Source organism: Astyanax mexicanus, chromosome 6 (genome assembly GCF_023375975.1).
Source record: "Astyanax mexicanus isolate ESR-SI-001 chromosome 6, AstMex3_surface, whole genome shotgun sequence".
Lineage (NCBI taxonomy): Eukaryota > Metazoa > Chordata > Actinopteri > Characiformes > Acestrorhamphidae > Astyanax > Astyanax mexicanus.
The window spans coordinates 27,253,720-27,274,552 of NC_064413.1; the positions used below are offsets into that span (position 1 = coordinate 27,253,720).

Consider the following 20,833-nt stretch of genomic DNA (forward strand, 5'->3'; position numbering starts at 1 on the left):
AATGTTCTTTTCAATAATAATAAAAAAAAATCTAAAATGTTGTATATCCAAGACTAGGCTTAATCTCTGTTTGGAATACTGCCCCTAAGACCCTGCTAAAAATCCAACTCAAGCACAGCTGGTCATCCAGAAAGAAACTACCCTATGCTGGTCATTTAAGAAAATAGCAGAAAGACAGTTATCATTTGCAGTTTGTCGTTAGCCGTCATTAACGTCTGGAGTCTGTTAGCCTGGCTAGTATTGTTCCGACAGCTGCATCCCTGTGTTTTGAGGGTAAAAATTTAGAACTCAAGTAAACTATAGCCATAATCCATATATCATATCAAACAACAAAACCTACCCACACTAACCAGCAATCTGGTTAATCTGTCGATCTGTTATTAAAAAGCAGTGATTAATTCAGCTCGAAAAGACATTTAGCATCGCCAGTTAACCGTTAGCCATTGCTGCTAATCCGGTATTGTGAACATCATAACAGTCCTCAGCTTGTAAACTTACACTTGTATACCAATAACAATAAAGATCTTTTTTTTTGGACTATCTTTTTTATTGTATAAGTACAGTCTTGTTCAAAATATGGCCAAATAAATGACTAAAGTCTCTTAATATGGCCAAACAACAGAAGTTGACTATCTAAGGGGCATGTGACTGCAATGGGCCTGACTTACTGCATATTTTAATTACTTTGCCAAAAATGTTGATAATGACCTTTTTATACCCCAAAGATCAACTAGTTTTATATTTAAGTGACAATTAAATATGCATTTTAAGTGATAAATGTGTAATTTTATTAAAATATACTAAGACGGCATATAGAATCAAATAAAATTATAAATGTATATATTGTTATATTGTCATGTATACTGTTAATACACACAGTTTAACAGCCTCTTTACTGTTAAAGTAGGAAGACTGAAAAGTGCAAGTGGACTACTGACTAGTCCATAGAACCTGTAGGAGAATAACCTGGGGGGGGATCATGAAGTGATTGGGGAATGGAGATTACCCTGATGGGAAAACCAGTTCACGCCTCCTACCATCTGCACTTAGCAGAGAGGGATTATGAGGTCCATCCGGTCTCTTTGTTAACTCTGCTGTATGCACTGCCAAGGCCCTTTCCTTGTGTGCATGTCTGTAATATTTTCCTAATCTGAGTTTCCCTGCTTTATACATTTTATTTACCCTGATTCTGTCATGTTGTTACTTTAGCGCCATTTCATGCAGACTAAGATGAAATACGAACTAGAGAACTACACGTGTTATCTCATGTATCAAAACTATTATTAGTCTATGACTGGTGTATGCCCCATTTTCTGACCAGCAGTTGGTGGCTCAGTGTAAACATAAAAAAGGGCTATATTTTGCATAAATATGTTATATTTTTATGGTCAAACTTAATTCATCCTTGTGCTGTTAATTATATTATCATCATATTGAGTTCACATTAATAAAATATAAGATAAATAACCCTTATTTACAGATTTACAGTAAAAATAAACCATGTATGGTATGGTATGGTTCCCTTATTTTTAAAAAGTTTAAACTGAAAGACAGATTTGCCCCCCCTTGTTCCACAGAACAAGAGATCAGAACTGCTGCACGTTCAAGTCAGTTAACCTACAGTCAACTGATGTAGGGGACAATTTTTATTTTTTTCTATTTTATCTCAAAGTGGGGCATGGCATCATAGATTAAGCTCAGGCCAACAGGCATGGCTAACCACAAACCTTCAGTTAATTCAGTGACTTTAACTGAAGAGCAGAACATATGCATATATAGTATAGTTAGACAAGGGCATTACATTGGACATTCATACAGATTTTAATACATATTAAGAAAAAAGGAAAACCGAGAGGGGAAAAAGGGAGCAAGAGGGAATACATCATTAAAGGAAAACACTCAATCAAGTGCACACGTCCATTGTTTTAGCTGCTTTAGCTTCTACTAAAAATACAATAAAATTAGGGTTAGCAATTTTACATTTTGAATGTAATTTTTCAAAAAAAATAAAATAAGTGTTGTATTCTTTCATTTTATCATTCTTATCATAATCAATAATTTAAAAAAAGAGAGAAGGAAAAAGAGTGTGTGGGGGGGTTGTTTACAGAAATACATTGAATATTGTATTAATAGTGTATAGAACAACGGTAAGAGAATTAACATTATAAAATATAGTTAACTAATAGAATAGAATATTAGTAAGTGCTTATTTTTCATATACAATAAACTTAGGGTTTAAATGACTAAATAGTAATTAAATTAACAGTGTTATATTTTTTATTTGTTTATTTTATGATGATCAAAGCCATACTCAAACTAAACAAAGCTTAAAATTATGGACAATAAGCTGATGAATTTTTATTTAATCCATGGCTTGTCTGTTTAGGTTCTGCTTAGATATAAATCGTAAATATCCTTTTTATTTTTAGAAAGATATTGTTTTACATGACCATACTGATATAGGGTAGCTAACTCAATACATCATGACTTCTGATCCTGGATCAGCACAGAGCTCAGGGCTCCTTCAGCGCATGCGCAGTTCACTGCGCTGCACTCCCTGTTCGTTTTTCTTTTTTATATATTGAGACTGGAGAACCGCAGCCACGAGCGAGCGCACTCGTGTCAATAGCCATTAGGATGCTCTGCTCATGCCCATAGGCTGCGTTCGGGCCCGTTTCTTCAGTGATCCGGATTTAACTTACAAGCGAACCCGCTTTATTGGGGCGGCTCCTTTGTTCTGCAGCATCCAGCGGGATATCTGTGCGGTGTGACCTTGCGCTGAATGTCCTTTGAAACGGATTTTAATCCCTGAACGGTAAGGACACCGCTAAGATCATCTGGAGCTGATCTCCTGTTCCCCCTATAGCTGAGTAGCGGTGAATGGTGGATGATCGGTGCTGCTGCTGCTGGTGGGTCATAAATGCAGGTGCATCAGCCACGATAACCACGCTGACCACCAGAACCGGCTGCAGCGATAACACAGCTAACGCTAGCATAGCTAATTTTACCCTGTATCAGTTCAATAGTTAACCTAGCGTAGCTATCAGTTCACGGCTTTTTACCCTCTGCATACACCACGCTGCTGCTGCTGGTTCAGCTGCAGGTTTTAATGGGCAGTATCTCTAATTATCTCTGCTGTGTGGTTCATTTCTGCAGCTCCTACTCTCTGTTTCAGGCTGTGAGGGGATAAAAAGGTGGAGGCCCATTCATTCCCTTCACCAGGAATGGGATAGAAAAGATGCGAGGCTTGATTTGGTTCCAGGTCCACCTTAAATAGTGCCGCAGTTATACGCTCCAGAGGCTGCACAGGCCCCCAGTGGAGATGCTGCACCGTTTAAGGTGGAACGGACCGTTCCATAGAGCAGCCTGCTTGATCAGCCCTGGTGGGACCAATTTGTGAAGCACCTGAGTGATTCTCGTTGTACAGAGAAAGAGAGAGGCTGAAATAAGGTTAAATCTGAACCTCCTCGCGCGTTCCCGGATTACAAAATGGCTTCAGCTGTTGCCTGATTCTGATGATCTTTTACATCTCTGTCCGTGTAGGGATGTGCTGACACATGCTACCACAGCCTTTGTGCTCCAGGCCTCATTATTAGACCCCCCACCTCACCACCTCACTCACCCATTTATCGCCTAAAGTGTGGACAGTTAGATTTCTTGAAGCTGTGATGACTCACAGTTAGAGGTGTGCAGTATGACGACATTATGATGTAACTTAGTCATGATGATGTATTATACAATATGCTTTAGATAAATTTTGGGGGGTATTATAATCATTTTAAAGATCATCTGATTTGTGATCTGGAAAGGATGTTTCTGTTGCTTGTTTTTGCCACTCTCGTGCAGAACACCCGTATACTGCACTATGTAACTTTGGTGGAGTTTCACTAGACCTCTTAAGACCATTTCACACCAGCACTGCTCGCACCTCCATTTACTACGTGTACATCCGCACTGCATTGTCTATTTAAAAAACACTTTGAAAGTGCGGCGGCAAATTTTGAGATAAAGTAGCTTTACACTGCACAGATATACATGCTGGAAAACAGAATCTTCTTGCTATGTTTTGTTTCTTGCTCTTGCACCAGACAGCTCCAGTCAAAGGACACAGCGTATTTGCGTGGATTATTAGTGCGTACTTTGGTGCATTTAGGTTTACGCCTGTGTGAAACCAAACCAAACCAACAGAAAGAGCGCTCCAAATAAAATAACTCCTCAACTGATTCGGACAAAAGAAACAAAGTGGACCAAAATGGCCGCGAACCACAGACCAGATTAAAATTCAGTCCTACCAAATGATATGGTCCCTGCTGATACATGGTTCGGTTCATCTGCAGTGTAAAAGCACTTTATAGTTAGTTTGAATTTTTAGATCAATTACAGAAAGCTGATGCAGGCTGTTCTCTGAAATCCGGCTCCTCTTCGGCGTGCCTCCAAACGCTTAGTCTTGTGATTCCTGTATCTTTTGTAAAAGTGTAGATTAACCATTATTTATAAACAGAAATAAAAGGAATTCAAGGGTGTTTTGTTAACACTCATTCTGCAGGGAGACCAGATCCCAGTTTTAGAAATATAGTGTGCAGCCAAAATATAATATAATATAATATTCATCGGTGTTACTGCTTTTAATGTTGTACTTAATTAACCAGTCTCCCTTTATTCTTTCTAATTTAAGGAAAATTAAGACTTGAATTGCAACAATGGATATTGTAACACATCTCATCAACGACACAATTGAATTCTACAAATGGAGCCTTACCATTGCAGGTACGTCCACTTTTCTCTTTTTTCCTACTTTCTGAAACTGTCTCGAGTTGTTTTGCCTAATGAAGGAATTTCTTAAAGAGAAAGCGGTCATTGTCTTTCAGTGGTATCACTTCTGAGTGCTGTTTTTTTTGGGGGGGGGGTGGGACTTACCCATGATTAATATATGTGATCATGTATGTTCCCCATATTTATCCATCTTTTTGGAGTTATACCTCAGACGTCTGTTGATGTTATAAGAATTGTGAGTATTAGTAATGCAGACCTCCTTGAGATCTTAAATTAGAAAGATGGAGAGAGAAAAACACTAATTTTGTCTGAAGGATATAAATAATAGATACCGTATTTTTCGGACTATAAGGCGCACCGTATTATAAGGCGCACGATGAGTGAACGGTCTATTTTTAGTGTTAGTCCATACACAAGGCGCACTGGATTATAAGGCGCACTAAATGAAACTTTATTTATATCAGTTACAATAACTCTGAGCAATAAATCCTTCACAATATCTGTGAAAAATAACAACATCTGAGCAATAAATCAACAAGCACAGCAAGTACGTATTACTCCGCGACGCTCCTGACAACGGTAGCCGCAACGCTCCGACAGACCATAATATTATGTTGAAGCACAGCAAGTACGTATTACTCCGCGACGCTCCTGACAACGGTAGCCGCAACGCTCCGACAGACCATAATATTATGTTGAAGCACAGCAAGTATGTATTACTCCGCGACGCTCATGACAACGGTAGCCGCAACGCTCCGACAGACCATAATATTATGTTGAAGCACAGCAAGTTACGCATTACTCCGCGAGGCTTCTGACTATAATAGCGTGTTGTGCCGAATTCGGTGAATAAAACGGTTTTAAAACAGAGATAAAGATTGGATAAGTTTCATTTCTGGATGAAGTGATTTCCAGCGCTGTTTGGATATAACTGTGGATTACAGGAGACTGGATTGATGGATTCTCTTTAGTCTGGACGCGTTTTGAAGGTAGGACCTGTGGCTGAGCGCGGGTGTGTGTTCGGGGGGTGGCGGCAGTGACCGGAGGTTACCCCAGGACAAAAGGAGAGCCTTTTATTACTGGAAACATGCGCTCTGACGCAGCTCTAATTCATGAAACATACATCCTACAGTAAAAGCACAGTTCTGGAATCCGGAGAGCCAGACGGTTCGAATGGTGTATGACATGACCGCATTCGATGAAATATGGACGAACGATAAACGCAAATATGAGAGTTATGAATTATTAAAATCATAACCAAGGCATATTTCGCCCTAAATGTTTATTTTCTGAAAGGATATTCCGCTAAATAGGCTAAATAGCTCAAAAGCAGAGATTCTAAGCTTTAAAATGGTATATTGGATGTCTATATTGAACCTGTAACTGTTCATAACTATTCAGAAACACAGCCAGTTATGAAATATTAAATATTTCTGGCCAGCACGTGTTAAGAGGTTAACTTTACTTAGAAGTGGGCGCTAAAAAGAAACAGTTTGTGCTATTACCCCAGAACGGGTGGAAAGGAAAGTTTACCGGCACCTTGTTCTGGCCACGGAGCTACAGTGGAAACTAGCTACCCTGAACCACAGCCGAGAGGCAGTACGGCAGTCAAAGGTAACCGCGCGCTAGCCCAAGAGGGGGATCTTTTTCTGGCGTGGGTGAGGAATTCTGCACAACAGAGCGCCGTGTACCACATAAAAATCGAGGTCAGTAAACACAAGCAAAATCCATACACAAGGCGCACTGCATTATAAGGCGCAATGACGATTTTTGGGAAAAAATAAGTATTTTAAGTGCGCCTTATAGCCCGAAAAATACGGTAATTCAGTTTTTAAATTAGACATACAATACATGATGCAGAGGTACAAATCATCTGTTGTGTCCACCCTGAATGGAATCAGTGCTGTCACTATGAAGGAGACTTGCTGGTTTGAACCAAGTTGCATGCCATCAGCAGTTGGAGTCCAAGAGAGCCTAATTGGCCTTGCTTTTTCAGGTTTCTCGACATCACTTCTAGTGTGAGAATGTTCAGTACAGCCCTGTACATATCAGCACTGGGGAGTTGCACCTTCTGAAATGAGTTGGTGGCTGGCTTTACGTGTCCTGGAGGAGACATGTGCTTGTCTTCTCCCTCCCTTCTAGTGTTGGGGGAAATTGTTAATGATTGGGGAGTTCATATGAACAGGGATTGGGTAATTGGCCTTCCAAATTAGGTAGAAATAAATATAAAAACCCCTCTGCTTTAAAATAAGCTCTTTTAATTGAAGTACGTCACTTAGGATAAGCATCTGAAAGTAGGTTGTCGTCCTTAAACTACTCAAACACTTGACTACCCCACAGGGAATAACACCCAACTAACAACTTTGTATCAGTGTGAGTGTGTGTGCTATTTTAGGCGAGATTTATTACATGAACTGGATTGGATTCATACTTTTTATCCCTCTGGGACAAATTTGTAGACATAGACATGTCAAAAAATCACCAGTAGAATCTCAAACTCTATGTAATCCAAAGCACACAGTTCATCTGTACACTGTGGTGGCACTGCCATGTGTTTTGTCTCGTTTGGTTTTATGTGTTTTGGCTTTTGTTTTTATTAATGATGTGAGTGCAGACAGCAGGAGTGGATAATTCCTCACCTTGCAGAGGGATTTGAGACAAAAAAATGGAATGTGCTTTATTATCCAAAAGCCTGAACTCTGCCTCAGTGAGCATGCATTTCATGTACTAAATGCTGAACACTAAACTGCTGGCCCCAAACTGACAGGAACTGAAAATAGTAGAATTAGAGGCCTGGAAGGATGCCATTACATATCGTGTATCTGTGAGCAGCAAATGTTAAAAATCCGGCTTCCCTTTGGCGTGCCTCCAAACGCTTTAGTCTTGGGATTCCTGTATCTTCTGTAAAAGTGTAGATTAACCATTATTTATAAACAGAAATAAAAAAATTCAAGGGTGATTTGTTACCATGTCATTCTGCAGTGTGACGCACATGCTTGCTGATGAACTAACTGCATTCTACAAACCAATTAATGTGAAGTATAGAGAGACTGAATGTAGTAATGGTTATGTTATCATCAAACAGCAGAGTGAAACCAGTGTTAAAAATTACACATTTTTGAGCACAGAGTGGTCCCTCGGTCTAAAGTGCTGCCACTATGAGTTCGGTTCGATCCCCCGCTCATGCAGCTTTGCCATCATGCTGCCGGTGCTCAGAGGGAACAAAATTGGCCCTGCTCCCTCTGGGTGGGTAGATGGCGCTCTCTCCCCACATCACTCCTAGGGTGATGTCTGCAGCACAGGGCGTCTGTGAGCTGATGTACCGGAACCGAGCCGCTGCGCTTTCCTCCGAGCGCGCTGGCTGCTCTGTAATGCTGCAGCGGCGGCTGGCTTCACATGTATCGGAGGAAGCATGTGTTAGTCTTCACCTTCCTGGTGTTCTGGGGCATTACTAGTGATGGGGGAGTCCTAATGACTAATTGGCCGTGTAAATTGAGGAGAAAATGGAAAATTTTGAAATAAAATTAATAATGAAGAAAAAAAAATCCATTTTGTGCCATGAAATGATAGGACTATGTGTATAAATATCCAAATAATAAATCCTTCCTATGACCATTTTTACTGCAATTCCTTGCATATTCAACCTTAAAAATAAACATCATGTGAATCAGTAAATAGCTAAAAGAATAATTTTTCGCAAAAGTATTCACTAGATATACACACTAGTCTGATGCAGAACGTTTTTTAACATCTAATTTGCAAATTATTTTCTCCCGTTTCTTTCTGACTGATTTGCTGCAGATTGTTGTGGTGGTTGGATGATGTTTGTTAACCACAATTTTTTAACAGTGCCAGATTCTTGACTGGACTGAGATCAGCGGTTTGACTTGGCCATCATAAAAAAATAATAATCTTTTGTTATTCTACCACTTTTGTGTTCCTTGGATTCATTGTTATGTTGAGTGGTGATGTTTTTTATGTATTTGGCATCATCCATCTGTCTTGCCTAGACTCCACTGAGGAATCATATTCACATATTCAGAGCATGATTCTGCCAGCCTCATACTTCACTGTGTTGCGTAGTGCTTGTTGAGCAATAGCTATTGTACCTCATGTAGGGTTTTGAAATTTTCCTAAAATGCTCCATTTTTGTCTCAGCGGAGTACAGAACATCTGGAAACTGCAGATGTGCTTTGATGTGTTTTTTTTTTTCTTCATTATTTCTTCACTGTATTTCTTCACATTGATTGCGTCTTTGTGGTCTGCTTTTAAGGGCTGGCCATAATCTTTGCAGTTCATGATGGCATGATTCAGCTTTCATTTCCTCGCAGTTGCTCTAGCAGTAATCTGTGATCTCTGATATACAAACACTTTGATATTATTTTGTGACCTTTTCTTATCTTGTGCATTTCTGGGTTTTGTTAAATTGTATGTTTTTTCCTTTTTGTGCCATTTGTAATCCAGACTAGTTTGATGATATTCAAGGTGCTTGAATTCCTTTACCAATTAATGTACAGGGGTTGTCCAATACAGGTATAAATACCTCCAAATAATAAAAATTCACATTTAGGTTCTTTTAAAGATAAGCAATGTTTTGCTTCAACATTATTTTCATTGCACATCTTAGTGTGCGGAATTGTTAACTGAATCTGAACATGACTTTCCCTGCTTTTTATATTTTTTTTACCTTAAGGCAACTCAAGTTTTGTTGTTTTTTGTTCTTGTTTTGTAAATTCATAATGTAAAAATGCTATTTGATGCTTGTCTTTCGAATGCCTGTTCAGTTTAACTGGAAAAAAAAAAAACAATTACTGTTACAAATCCAAAATAAAAAAGCTAAAAGATGACACTGTCCAGTTGCTCACACTATGCAGATCTTCCAGCTAAGGGTATGGTACATTCATAATTAGGGCTGTCCCTAACGATTATTTTTTAAACGATTATTCTAACGATTATTTTTTTCGATTAGTCGACTAATCTATTCATTGAGAAACATATTTAAATAATTATTTTACGTTTTAAAGCAAACGATAAATTACTATATTTATATATAATAACAACAACAACAACAACACAAGCCTACTAAACCAAACCCCACACTTATAATCACTTACATGTACAGCACGTTGTTTAGATCTATAACGCTAAAAATGGATAAGCTCCCATACACCACAACCGTGTGTTGCACTGTTTTCTGTGACCGCTAGATTTTGTGACCACTGGCAAGTAGTTCTCAGCAGACCGGTGCACTGGCCGATTCGAAACGTGTTCGTTTCTAATGTTTACCCCGACTGGCCAAAACGGTTCAGTTTAGGGCTGAGGGTAAGGTGTAGGTATAGAAAGCTTCCGTTTTGCCAATGAACGCTCATAACCGTGAGCACTGGTCACAAAATTCCGACGGTGACAGAAAACGGTGTAACACCGCAGCGCCGACGGCGCTAGCTAAAATAACTTAAGGCAGCTAGCTTAGCTAAACACCTGAACTTATGAATAATGCTACTGTTTCTGGAAACTGCGAAATGCCATGCACAAATATAAACCAAAACTGTATAATTTCTGCCTGTGGCAGGTTTAAAACCTTTGGTAGACAGCCTTAAGTCTTTTTAAGGACACCCGCGGAGACCCTGATGTAAACGGTAACTTACTGTGTGACCCTGTTGACATAGTGCTCCTAGATGTTTGCGCTTCAAGTGCTCCTTTTGCACGTATGGCAGAGGACCACATTGTTGCCCTTTTGCGTGAAATGCTCCCAAACTTTAGATGCCCGCTGGCGTTTTTTTGTAGCTGGAGATTGCTCTCCGGAGTCCAAGCTCTCTAGAGCTTAGATTCTCTGCCCGAACCCGACATGACCCGAGGCCCGCCCGTAAATCCGACCCGGGCTCCAGAAAATAGTCCGAGATGTAGGCGTCTGTTTTTTAATTATATTTTTATTAAAAAAAAAAATAACGAAAACTGAAAGTGAAACTAAACTAATTTATTTATAAGCGCTGTTTTCACTACCGCAGTTCTACAGCGGGGGTGTTGTGCCGATTCTGTCCGCGAAGCGGGAGTCAGATTCAGCAGAGAGTCGGATTCGGCACAAACGCGGCGGCACCCCGCGGTCCGCGGTGTCAGTTGTAAGCGCTCGCGCTAGCCGCAAAATACGGCAGAAAACACTGAGGGAGCTGCAGAATTATGAATGGAGCTCTCACCAGAAAAAGCAAATCTCTCTCTCTCTCTCTGTCTCTCTCTGTGTCTCTCGCACGTGAACTCCTCCGCGTTTGACTTGCAGAACTGTGTTTAGCTGTTCTTAAAAATCATTTTAATTAAATAATAGTTCTATGCTTCTATGTTACCGTGTTAATTAACATAATTCTGATCATATTTCGCTCATTAAAACAGCCCGAAAACAGCCAGTTGGAATTTTTGGGCCCGATCTAACCTCTAATGCGCTCCACAGGCGCCGCCATGTTTACGACGCGCCGACGCACGTTATGCAAATCGATGTATTTTTGTAATCGATGACGTCGATTATGTCGACGCGTCGCCCCAGCCCTATTCATAATGTTAAGTTTTTGATGTGTATTTGTAAAATAAACTGCTCTGCTTATTCTCCCCTGGTTTACAGACAAGCGAGTGGAGAAATGGCCACTGATGGACTCTCCTCTCCCCACATTGGCCATCAGCTCCTCATACCTCCTCTTCCTCTGGCTGGGGCCAAAGTTCATGAAGAACAGGGAGCACTTTCAGCTCCGAAAGACCCTTATTGTCTACAACTTCAGCATGGTTATTTTTAACCTTTTCATCTTCAAAGAGGTGAGTCGAGAATGTGTTGTTGCAGTAATTAACCAGGGACAGATGTGATAATATTCACAATTTAATAACACAATTTGAAGTGTCCTGTAAAAATGTTTTTTTTAAAGAAGTAAAAAAGTTTGTTGTTTAAAATACACTGACATGTCAGATGTTATGGGACCTGGGACTAGACCTGTGTCCCATGATTGTTGTTGTTGTTGTGTCCAATGGAAGCTAAATAAAAACGCACTGGGGGGGCTTCCTGCATTGGAGTTGGATATGATCTCTGTTTCCGGAGAATTGTCTGTCGGCACGGACAGTTCTAGCCAGACACCATAGGTCACGATCATTACCTTAATCACTCTGTGGGTGGGAATGCCTTCTGTTATGTATTCTCAGTACACATAACGGTGTGGTTTAAGGAATGTTTAATTCCGGCACAATCCATCTGGCACCCACTATCACACCTCGCTCTAACTCTGTGCTCATAGCAAAGCAATGTGAACTACCACTGTCCAGTGTTCCACTTCCTGCAAGATAGCACCTCCAATATATACAGATATTGGCAGTTCCAAGCCATCGTTTGAGATGACTATTCATGTAAATTTTTTATACTGCAATCTATGACTTTTGGCATTGTCAGTGTATAGGGAGTACAGAGGTATTTGAGATTCAGCCAGAAATGTACGTGCATTGAGAGAGTAGTGTTTTCATATAGCATAATTTTCCCAGGAAGTACAACAAGATTGAAAACCAAGTTGAGAATAAAGCAGAAAAACTTACATTTTAGCCACCAAAAATGGCATTCTGTGGATGGGAGGCTAATATGCAGACAACATTTTACACTTTTATAAATCTAAATCTAGATATGTGTGGACAGGGCCCCATAAGATAGGAAAATGTAGGTGATTCTGGGATGCTAAATTAAAATATCAGCAGTTTGTTAATTTACTTTGTATCAACAGAAATAGCTGCTTTATTTTTCTTTCATTTTAATTGAGTTTAATATCTCCATATCGACACCTTTCTAAAATAATCACCTAACTATTTTTTTAAGCCATACAGAAAGCAAAAAACATATAACAGTTGTTTAATGGCTATTTAAATATTAGCAATGGTTTAAGAGGATAGTTTATCATACAGTTAAGCAGGAGAACATATCAGAAACAATACTTACTAAAACTAATTGTAGAGCATTTCAAGCTAGCTTATGGACTTGCCTACTTTTCTGACTAAAATGCAGACTAATAAGTTAACTTAATATTATAGTAAATATCTCATTACATACGAATTGGGGAAATTATTTAGTTTAAGTGACGGTAGTCCCCATCTTGGAAACCACCTTAATATAATAAGTTCCTTAAGTCACACTCGTACATTGGCCATTATCCTAAAGGGAAAGAATCAGATAATCTCGTCAATTCAGGATGTAGGTGAATCTACCACAGGTCTCTATGCAGCATCATGAGGAGATTATTATGAAAAAAAAATACAACACAGGCAAGATGCTAATTCCACTAATCAAAATGTGTTAACTGTTAACTGTATAGGACTGTAAGAACTCGCTGACCTCACCGACTAACACAGATCTTTGCATGTTTGTAATCTCCTTGACTGTCACCTCAAGTTTATCACTAAGGCTACTGCATGCTCTCTCCTTGATCGTCCCGTTCTTCAATCTGATGAGTCTTCTAATGGCTCTATTTTTACCTGTCCTATTTCAGCTCTTCCTCGCAGCACGGGCAGCAAATTACAGCTACCTCTGCCAGACGGTGGACTACTCGGAGAACCCTAATGAAGTCAGGGTGAGTAGGTTCCTGGAGCCCTTGTGATTAGCATCAGTGTGATTAGCATCAGCGTTCCTATGACTGCCTCCATGGCTGTGTCTGGCCATCGGAAACAAAATACAATGTTGATGCTCTGCAATATGATCCTGATTCTTATCAAGAGCATTCAGAGTGGGACTGTACAGGAGCTCAGTTTCACTGATCTGTGACACCCACAGACAACCCCTTCCCCCTTCTCCCAATACCTAAAGACTGACTGTCACAAATGTCATTGGGGCCAAAGATTACCCAGCCTGCGTAAGTCAGGGGTCATGATGGACTCCAGTGGTTATTTTCCACTACTCTATTTAAAATCACTGAGTTGAGGTCAAGACATGACACCCTTTCTAGGCCAGGAAGAGACATTTGGTACTGACCTAAAAGTGCCTTGTTAAAGAGATAAATCTATATTAATTTGTTTTTCCATTTGGTAAAATGCAAAAGTATATTTACTGTTTATTATTAATGTTATTCTAAACAGATGGCAGCTGCCCTGTGGTGGTACTTTATCTCAAAGGGAGTAGAGTACCTAGACACAGTGTTCTTCATCCTACGTAAGAAGTTCAATCACGTCAGCTTCCTGCACGTTTATCACCACTGTACCATGTTCACCCTGTGGTGGATTGGCATCAAGTGGGTGGCAGGGGGACAGTGTAAGTATTTTATAAGCATGTTTGTGAGTAAAAAGTAACATTTTACTACACTTGCAGTTGCTAAACCAGTTATATGTGAAATAAGCCTTTCATAATAAAAATGTCCCTGACTTAAGCCCTATTCGGACAGAATTAGTTTCTCAGGGGGACCTGGGGTAATTTTCTCCTTTATGGCAGGTCCTTTGTGATTTTATTCCTGTCCGGAACGACCATGTATGTTTGTTTCTTTTTGGGGTTTTTTTCCCCCTCAGACGAATTACCTACTGTTTTCTGTGAACTCCGTGGTGCTCCGGTAATTTTTAATTTTAGTCCCATCCGGACTCTTATCTCTGAGGTTCATGACCTCTCGTTTAATAAAACAGCTGTTTGTCCACTGCCACACACAGTAATTACATTTTGGGTGTGCGTTTCCACGGATATCCACGTAAACACAACAGTGAGTGGAAACGGAGGAGCTACTGAATGCAATGTCACATGACCAAGAAAGACAAAAAACTCACTGGTCCTCCTGTTTTTTTTGTTTTTTTTAACTATTTTTCACAGACATCCCCCCTGAGAAACTAATCCCGTCCGGATAGGGTTGTAGTGTACAATATATGGATATAACATAAGATATAACAGTTTTTACTGACCTCATTAATGTAGCTGTGGCAGTATGCCAACTTTTGTTTTAAAATAGTTTAATAATTTATTTAATTTCTGTTTTGATCATGTATGATATTTATACTTTATTCATACTTGTAAGTTCTTAATAATTTAAACTTCATAATATATAAAACAGTCTTAAAATGACAATAATAAAACAATACTTTTTATCACAATACTTTCTGGCACAAATTATCAAAAAATGTCATGTCAAAATAATTTTAGAGAATTGCCTAAATGTATGAGAAATGTTTAATTTTTTTCCTCTTGCAGCATTCTTTGGTGCTCATATGAATGCAGCTATCCATGTCCTCATGTATCTCTATTATGGGCTGGCTGCCTGTGGGCCAAAGATCCAGAAATACTTGTGGTGGAAGAAGTACCTGACAATTATCCAAATGGTATTATAAGCTTTCGTTCATTGTTGTTGTTTGTAATAATGCTGCTGCCATTAATAGATGTGATATTGTATGCCAGATGTTTGTATCTCTATTGTAAAGCCCGTGCCTCTAAAATGTTTGGTGAGAGCTAGTCAACTATAAATATATAAACTTAATTACCACTACAACTACAGATGAATGTAATTGTATACAGACTTGCAAAGCTCATTTGCTGTGAACACAATTTAACTCTTAGGGGTTGAAAGATTGGAATATTTTCATTTGTAATTGAGTGGTTCTATTATTATTATTATTATTATTATTATTATTATTATTATTATTATTATTATTATTATTATTATTATTAAATAGGCACTTACCTAAGGTTTACATTTATTCATGGTTCACCTTCTGTATTTAAAGGTATGTCTAGTTATCATGTATTTTTTTCTTTTCTTCATTTATAAGACATGCATGGTTTTTATGTGCTTGAAAAAATTAAGATGCTTTAAATGCTTCTTTGAGCAATTGAAGTTTCTGTACCAAAGACTGAACCAAGATTTATGTATTTGTTGCATTGTTTATATTCAATCAGGTTAGTTTTGATTTTGCCTTGCAGTTTAGTGGACTAATGAACCTGTGTTCTGTCGTCATCCCCTGAGTCTACCTTATGCTTGACACTAATTGGTTTGTAGAAAGTGATGCATGTGACATTGGCCTGTTAGTTCAGTGAATTGCTATTTTAATTCTTCCTTCCTGTCAGAATCTGACTTTCTCTGACTGCATGTGTGTGAACCAGTAGAATGAGCGTTACAGATTCCTTTTATTTCTCTTAATAAAATTTAATTTGTAGTTACAGCAGATGCAGAAATTGTCTGTGAGGATATAAGCACAACACTTTTTCATCTTGTAATGTTTAATAGGTGATGATGTAATTGATCTGAAAGGCTGACCCATTTAGAAAAGTGCTTTACATTGCAAACGAACCAAACCATGGTTCACCTCTTTCGGTCAAACCAAATTTAATTTTGGCCTTTTTGCTTGTTTTACACATGCAATTTTAGTTCTGAACCAAGATGGGTATGAAGGCCACCTTGCAAGACACACGTTTGGCTTCCTTATGAGATGGAGAATGAGTAATATAGCTAGAACGCTTATACACAATATTTCTGAAAACTAACTTTGAGCAAACTCACATGTTTCAGCCTACTTTCGTCATTTGCTGAGGAATCATTATACCCTGCCATATTCAAGTTAGCTTTATCATTAATGGGGATTTCTAAAGGTTGTTAAAGGTTAATTGTTGTGCATTTTTGTGACTGTATATCTGTTCTGTACAATCTCCTCCTCAGATCCAGTTCCATGTTACCATTGGCCACACTGCTCTGTCCCTCTATACTGATTGCCCCTTCCCTAAGTGGATGCACTGGTGTCTGATTGGCTATGCCCTCACCTTCATCGTCCTTTTCGGAAACTTCTACTATCAGACCTACCGACGCCAGCCCCGTCGTGAAGGTCCACCCAAGGCAGGCAAAGCTGTGTCTAACGGGGCTCCTAATGGCGCGCTGGCGGCCAGTAATGGAGTCACTGGCAAGATGGCAGAGAAGCCAGCGGCGGCAGAAAATGGAAGGAGGAAGAGAAAGGGCAGGGCGAAGCGTGACTAGAGCAGGGAGGGGACGAGGGGCAGGAACAGGCAGGATTCCATACAGACGCTGCCAAGACCACAGACTAAATAGCTGATGGAAGTGAAAGGACATTGGCTGCCTGTTTTGAGAGAGCTGTAAGATTTACAGCTCAGTGTAGGAGGTGTTTTTTCACCACCAGGCCTGGTGGATCAAATTAGAAATATCTGATAAGAACAAATTGTATTCCCTCTCCTTACAGCTGAGTGTTTTCGCTGATTATGTGCATAAGCATCACTGTAAGGAGAATTGATCTACTTACGCTGTGCCCACATATATTCTTTCATCACAGTTGTCTCTAGGTTGAGCAAGCTTTACGAAATGCTGGAAGAAATCTTGTTTGTTCTAAAATTAAATTAGTTTGAAGTTTATAGAAGATTGAATGTCAGGCTGGTTGGCCCTAGAGAGGTTGTTAATTACAAAACTTAACAAAAACTACACGTTATCTATTACAACAACAAGGGCATTTACGATCCGATTATGGATTTCTGCAGTTATTTGATTATTCAAACTCTCATGTAAACTGCATACTCTGATTCCTCAAAACGGATTAAGGTTTAAATACCAGAGAGCTGAGGTTCACTTTATAATTGTATTTCTTCATTTCGTCATGTACTGGAGAGTTCTGAGAATTCTTAGATTGCTCAGTTTGTGCATGCATGAAAACAGAACTTGGTACTGGTCTGTTGTGGCAAAACACTTTCAGAGCGATGATTAATCAGTTTGAATAATCTCATATTGTGGATTGATGGGTTAAAAAACACCAAAATTTGAGATTTACATGCTGTTTACATCACATCTCAAACACATTGATTGGGTTGCTGATAAACTCTTTTCTTTTTTTTTTTATTCTGCAGTAATTGGATGCTTGTAAACACACTCACTGTGACTTTTCACATGCATAAAAAATGATCAACACCCTCCTAACTTTACTTTCCTTGCGCTACTTTGTGTGATCATGCACTATTGTTTCTCATTTGGCTGAATAGGGTTTTAGATGGCATTCATTAAAGCTTGTTCAACCTCACAACTACTTTAAAGGAACAAATTTAAGGGGCAGAGCCTGATAGGTCAGTGGAATATCAACTCATGATCAAGTGGGGCTCAACTCCTTATCAAGGCATGATATCAGTATTCAGTAAATCAGTAAATCTTTCATATCTTCACTCTTTGCCTGTATGTCTGCCTTGTATGTCCTTGTCCTGTTGATTCCCATAAATTAGGTGGTCAGGCCAGTCTTTCTCAGAACAACAAACACTGTACGTTTACAAGCGCCTATACACATGCTCCAGGACCGGCTGAAACAGGCCCTTATTTTTTTTGTTTGTAGCTTATGTCTAATGACGCATCAAAAAGATTTTGATTAGTTGAATTAGTTAATAATGCTTGTGGAAAGATAATGCCATATATATTCCACTGTAGTGTTTTTCAGTTCCAATCTTAGAGTGCCCTGTTCAGAGCTCATGTTAGCATATTCTCTGTTCCAACACAGCTGTTTCAGCCCATAAAGAAATTAATAAATAACATAAAATTGCACAGCTGTGATCCAACAGGGGAAGTAGCTAAACTGTGTTTTTAATTATTAACAGGCGTACTCCTAAACACTTAAAACACATAAAATATGGCGAAACACCTGCATTATCTATTTGAATGTTATAGGCATCAACTCTGACGCACATCAAGAAGCATCAAATTATGCTGTCTTATATCTAGCTGAAAAAAAAGGGGTCAACCAAATGTGATTTATTTTTGTTGTTATTTATTAATTTATTTACTTATGTATTTTGGTTTACTTAATTGCTTAAGTGTTAGTTTTCTTTCACATTTCCTTGCATAATCTGATCGACATCGCCTAGCTCCTGTAAAATTGCCTTTTCCATCAGGTTCTTGGAAGGGAAAGTTTCACCTTCAGTTATAATCATGCATATGTTTAGAGATGTGATGCTGTTATTACATTTAGGCAGCTGAACTGAAGTTACATGAGCAAGACATGTCTGTCTATAGAAACACTCTCTGAAGCCTGCACTCTTTCTGAAATGTACGTCTATGAGGTCTGAAAATGTTACTCGTCATAAGTTTTCATTTTGAGTAATTATCCAAAAGAAAATGTAATGCTTGTGTTTTGTGTTCTTGAATAATTGTTTTTTTTATGTTGTATATGCTGTGTGATTTTGTACATTTGTGCTTTTAAAAATAAAATGGGTATCATGAAGGGACATTTCTCAGTCCAGATTGCAGTTTTTTTGAGACTACTTAAAAATGATGAGTTTCTTTTTTTTTTACCAAATTTAAACCCTCTGGATTATAATCAAGAGGAAGATGGATGATCACAAGCCATCAAACCAAACTGAACTGCTTGAATTTTTGCAACAGGAGCAGCATAAAGTTATCCAATAGCAGTGTGTGAGACTGGTGGAGGAGAACATGCCAAGATGCATGAAAACTGTGATTAAAAACCGGGGTTATTCCAGCAAATATTGATATTTGAACTCTTAAAACATTATGAATATGAACTTGTTTTCTTTGCAGAATTTGAGGTCTGAAAGATCTGCATCTTTTTTGTTATTTCAGCCATTTCTCGTTTTCAGCAGAGAAATGCTCTATATAATATTGTGGCGTGGAAGAGAAAGAAAGACCTGTGAGACTTATGCTGAATGCTCAACAGCTCCTTTATTGAACCAGCTTGCCACTCACTCACAGCCTTTAACAAGACTAGGAGAGCTAAAACCATACCCACAGAGCTCAAACAGCCCAAAGGCCACCAACCCAGCTGTGTGTCTCCCAGATGGCAGATCCAGAGTGGTGTCCACCCTCCCTTCATAACCCCTCCCAAGGGAGATGCCCCACCCCTGTCATCCTGGCACACAGGAGAACAGAACCATGCCTACAGGCAGCCACACACACAACCCAGAGCCGCCACAATATTTTTATTTGGAATTTGGGAGAAATGTTGTTCGTAGTTTATAGAACAACAAAACAATGTTCATTTTACTCAAACATATACCTATAAATAGCCAAATCAGAAAAACTGATTCAGAAACTTAAGTGGTCTCCTAAAAAGGATCATTATATATATTAGGGTTAGTTTGAGGTTTTTTTTTTTTCTCTTTTTGCCTATTACTTGAAAAATGAAAACTGTTTCTACAGCTTTCTACATTCTCTTTTACAGGTTTTAATTGCTCTTTCTAGCAGTGATCAATTCTGCAGGTTTTACCGCCAACCCAAATCTATCACACTTCAGTCAGTCGGTTGATTAAGCACTCCTAAAGGCAGAAACTAGATGGATCAAGTGCGCTTGACTGGGACTGGAGCTAAAGTCTGCAGAAGTCTGATGTACAGGAGCAGGGCTGCACTGATTTATGAGTTTTACTGGAATCTTGCTGTACCTCTGGTCACCAGTTGGAGGAGAATTGCTCTAGCAGCCTCTGCACAGTTCCACATGGGGAGCACATGCTGCATTTTTCTTCTGTATTTTATTGATTTTCCACTTTGGGTCATAATTCATTTCTGCATGACTCTTTTTCAGCTTCTCTTTATCTCTTAGATTTACACAGGCTGTTATTATCCTTACTGCCTTTTAGTCTGGAACATGCAAATGAGCTCTGTTTTGGTTGGCTACAGTGGGGCTGAAAGACTCAAGTCAATTGTTATGTCATCTGAGTACCAGCACACAGTGCTAAATTACAAATGGCAACATAAAACAAACAGTATGAGACAGATAATAGAGTACAAATGTGCAAACATGAATTGTAAAAACATCACAGTGTAACTACAATAAATACAGCAGGCATTTAACAATTAACAAATAGGACAGTGCAGGGCTGGCACAATGCTTTCTAAATGTGTGGGTTGAGAATATGGTGCTGAATTATGTAACAGGCTATGACAAATAGGTATGTTAGCTTATTACATATGTGAATACTATAGTTTCTGACGTAGGAAATATACAGTACTTTGCTAGAATACAGTTTTTTTCATTTTATTTCTAACTTTTGTTCCCATTTACCCCCAGTTTACTTGGACATTTACCTAACCCACTCATTACGATCCCCCTAACCATTACGATGCCCCAACACCAGAAGGGTAAAGACTAACACATG

At 38.9% G+C, this 20,833-nt stretch overlaps 1 protein-coding gene across 1 annotated transcript; it reads left to right on the forward strand.

Moving 5' to 3' along the window:
* The first annotated feature begins 2,549 nt into the window (after positions 1-2,549).
* Positions 2,550-18,949, forward strand: elovl4a (ELOVL fatty acid elongase 4a). Its single transcript, XM_007257264.4, has 7 exons — positions 2,550-2,815; positions 4,676-4,767; positions 11,381-11,568; positions 13,272-13,352; positions 13,855-14,026; positions 14,945-15,072; positions 16,404-18,949. Exons 2-7 carry the CDS (start codon positions 4,701-4,703, stop codon positions 16,713-16,715), a joined length of 948 nt encoding a protein of 315 aa, XP_007257326.3. The 5' UTR covers positions 2,550-2,815; positions 4,676-4,700; the 3' UTR covers positions 16,716-18,949.
* The last annotated feature ends 1,884 nt before the right edge of the window (positions 18,950-20,833 follow it).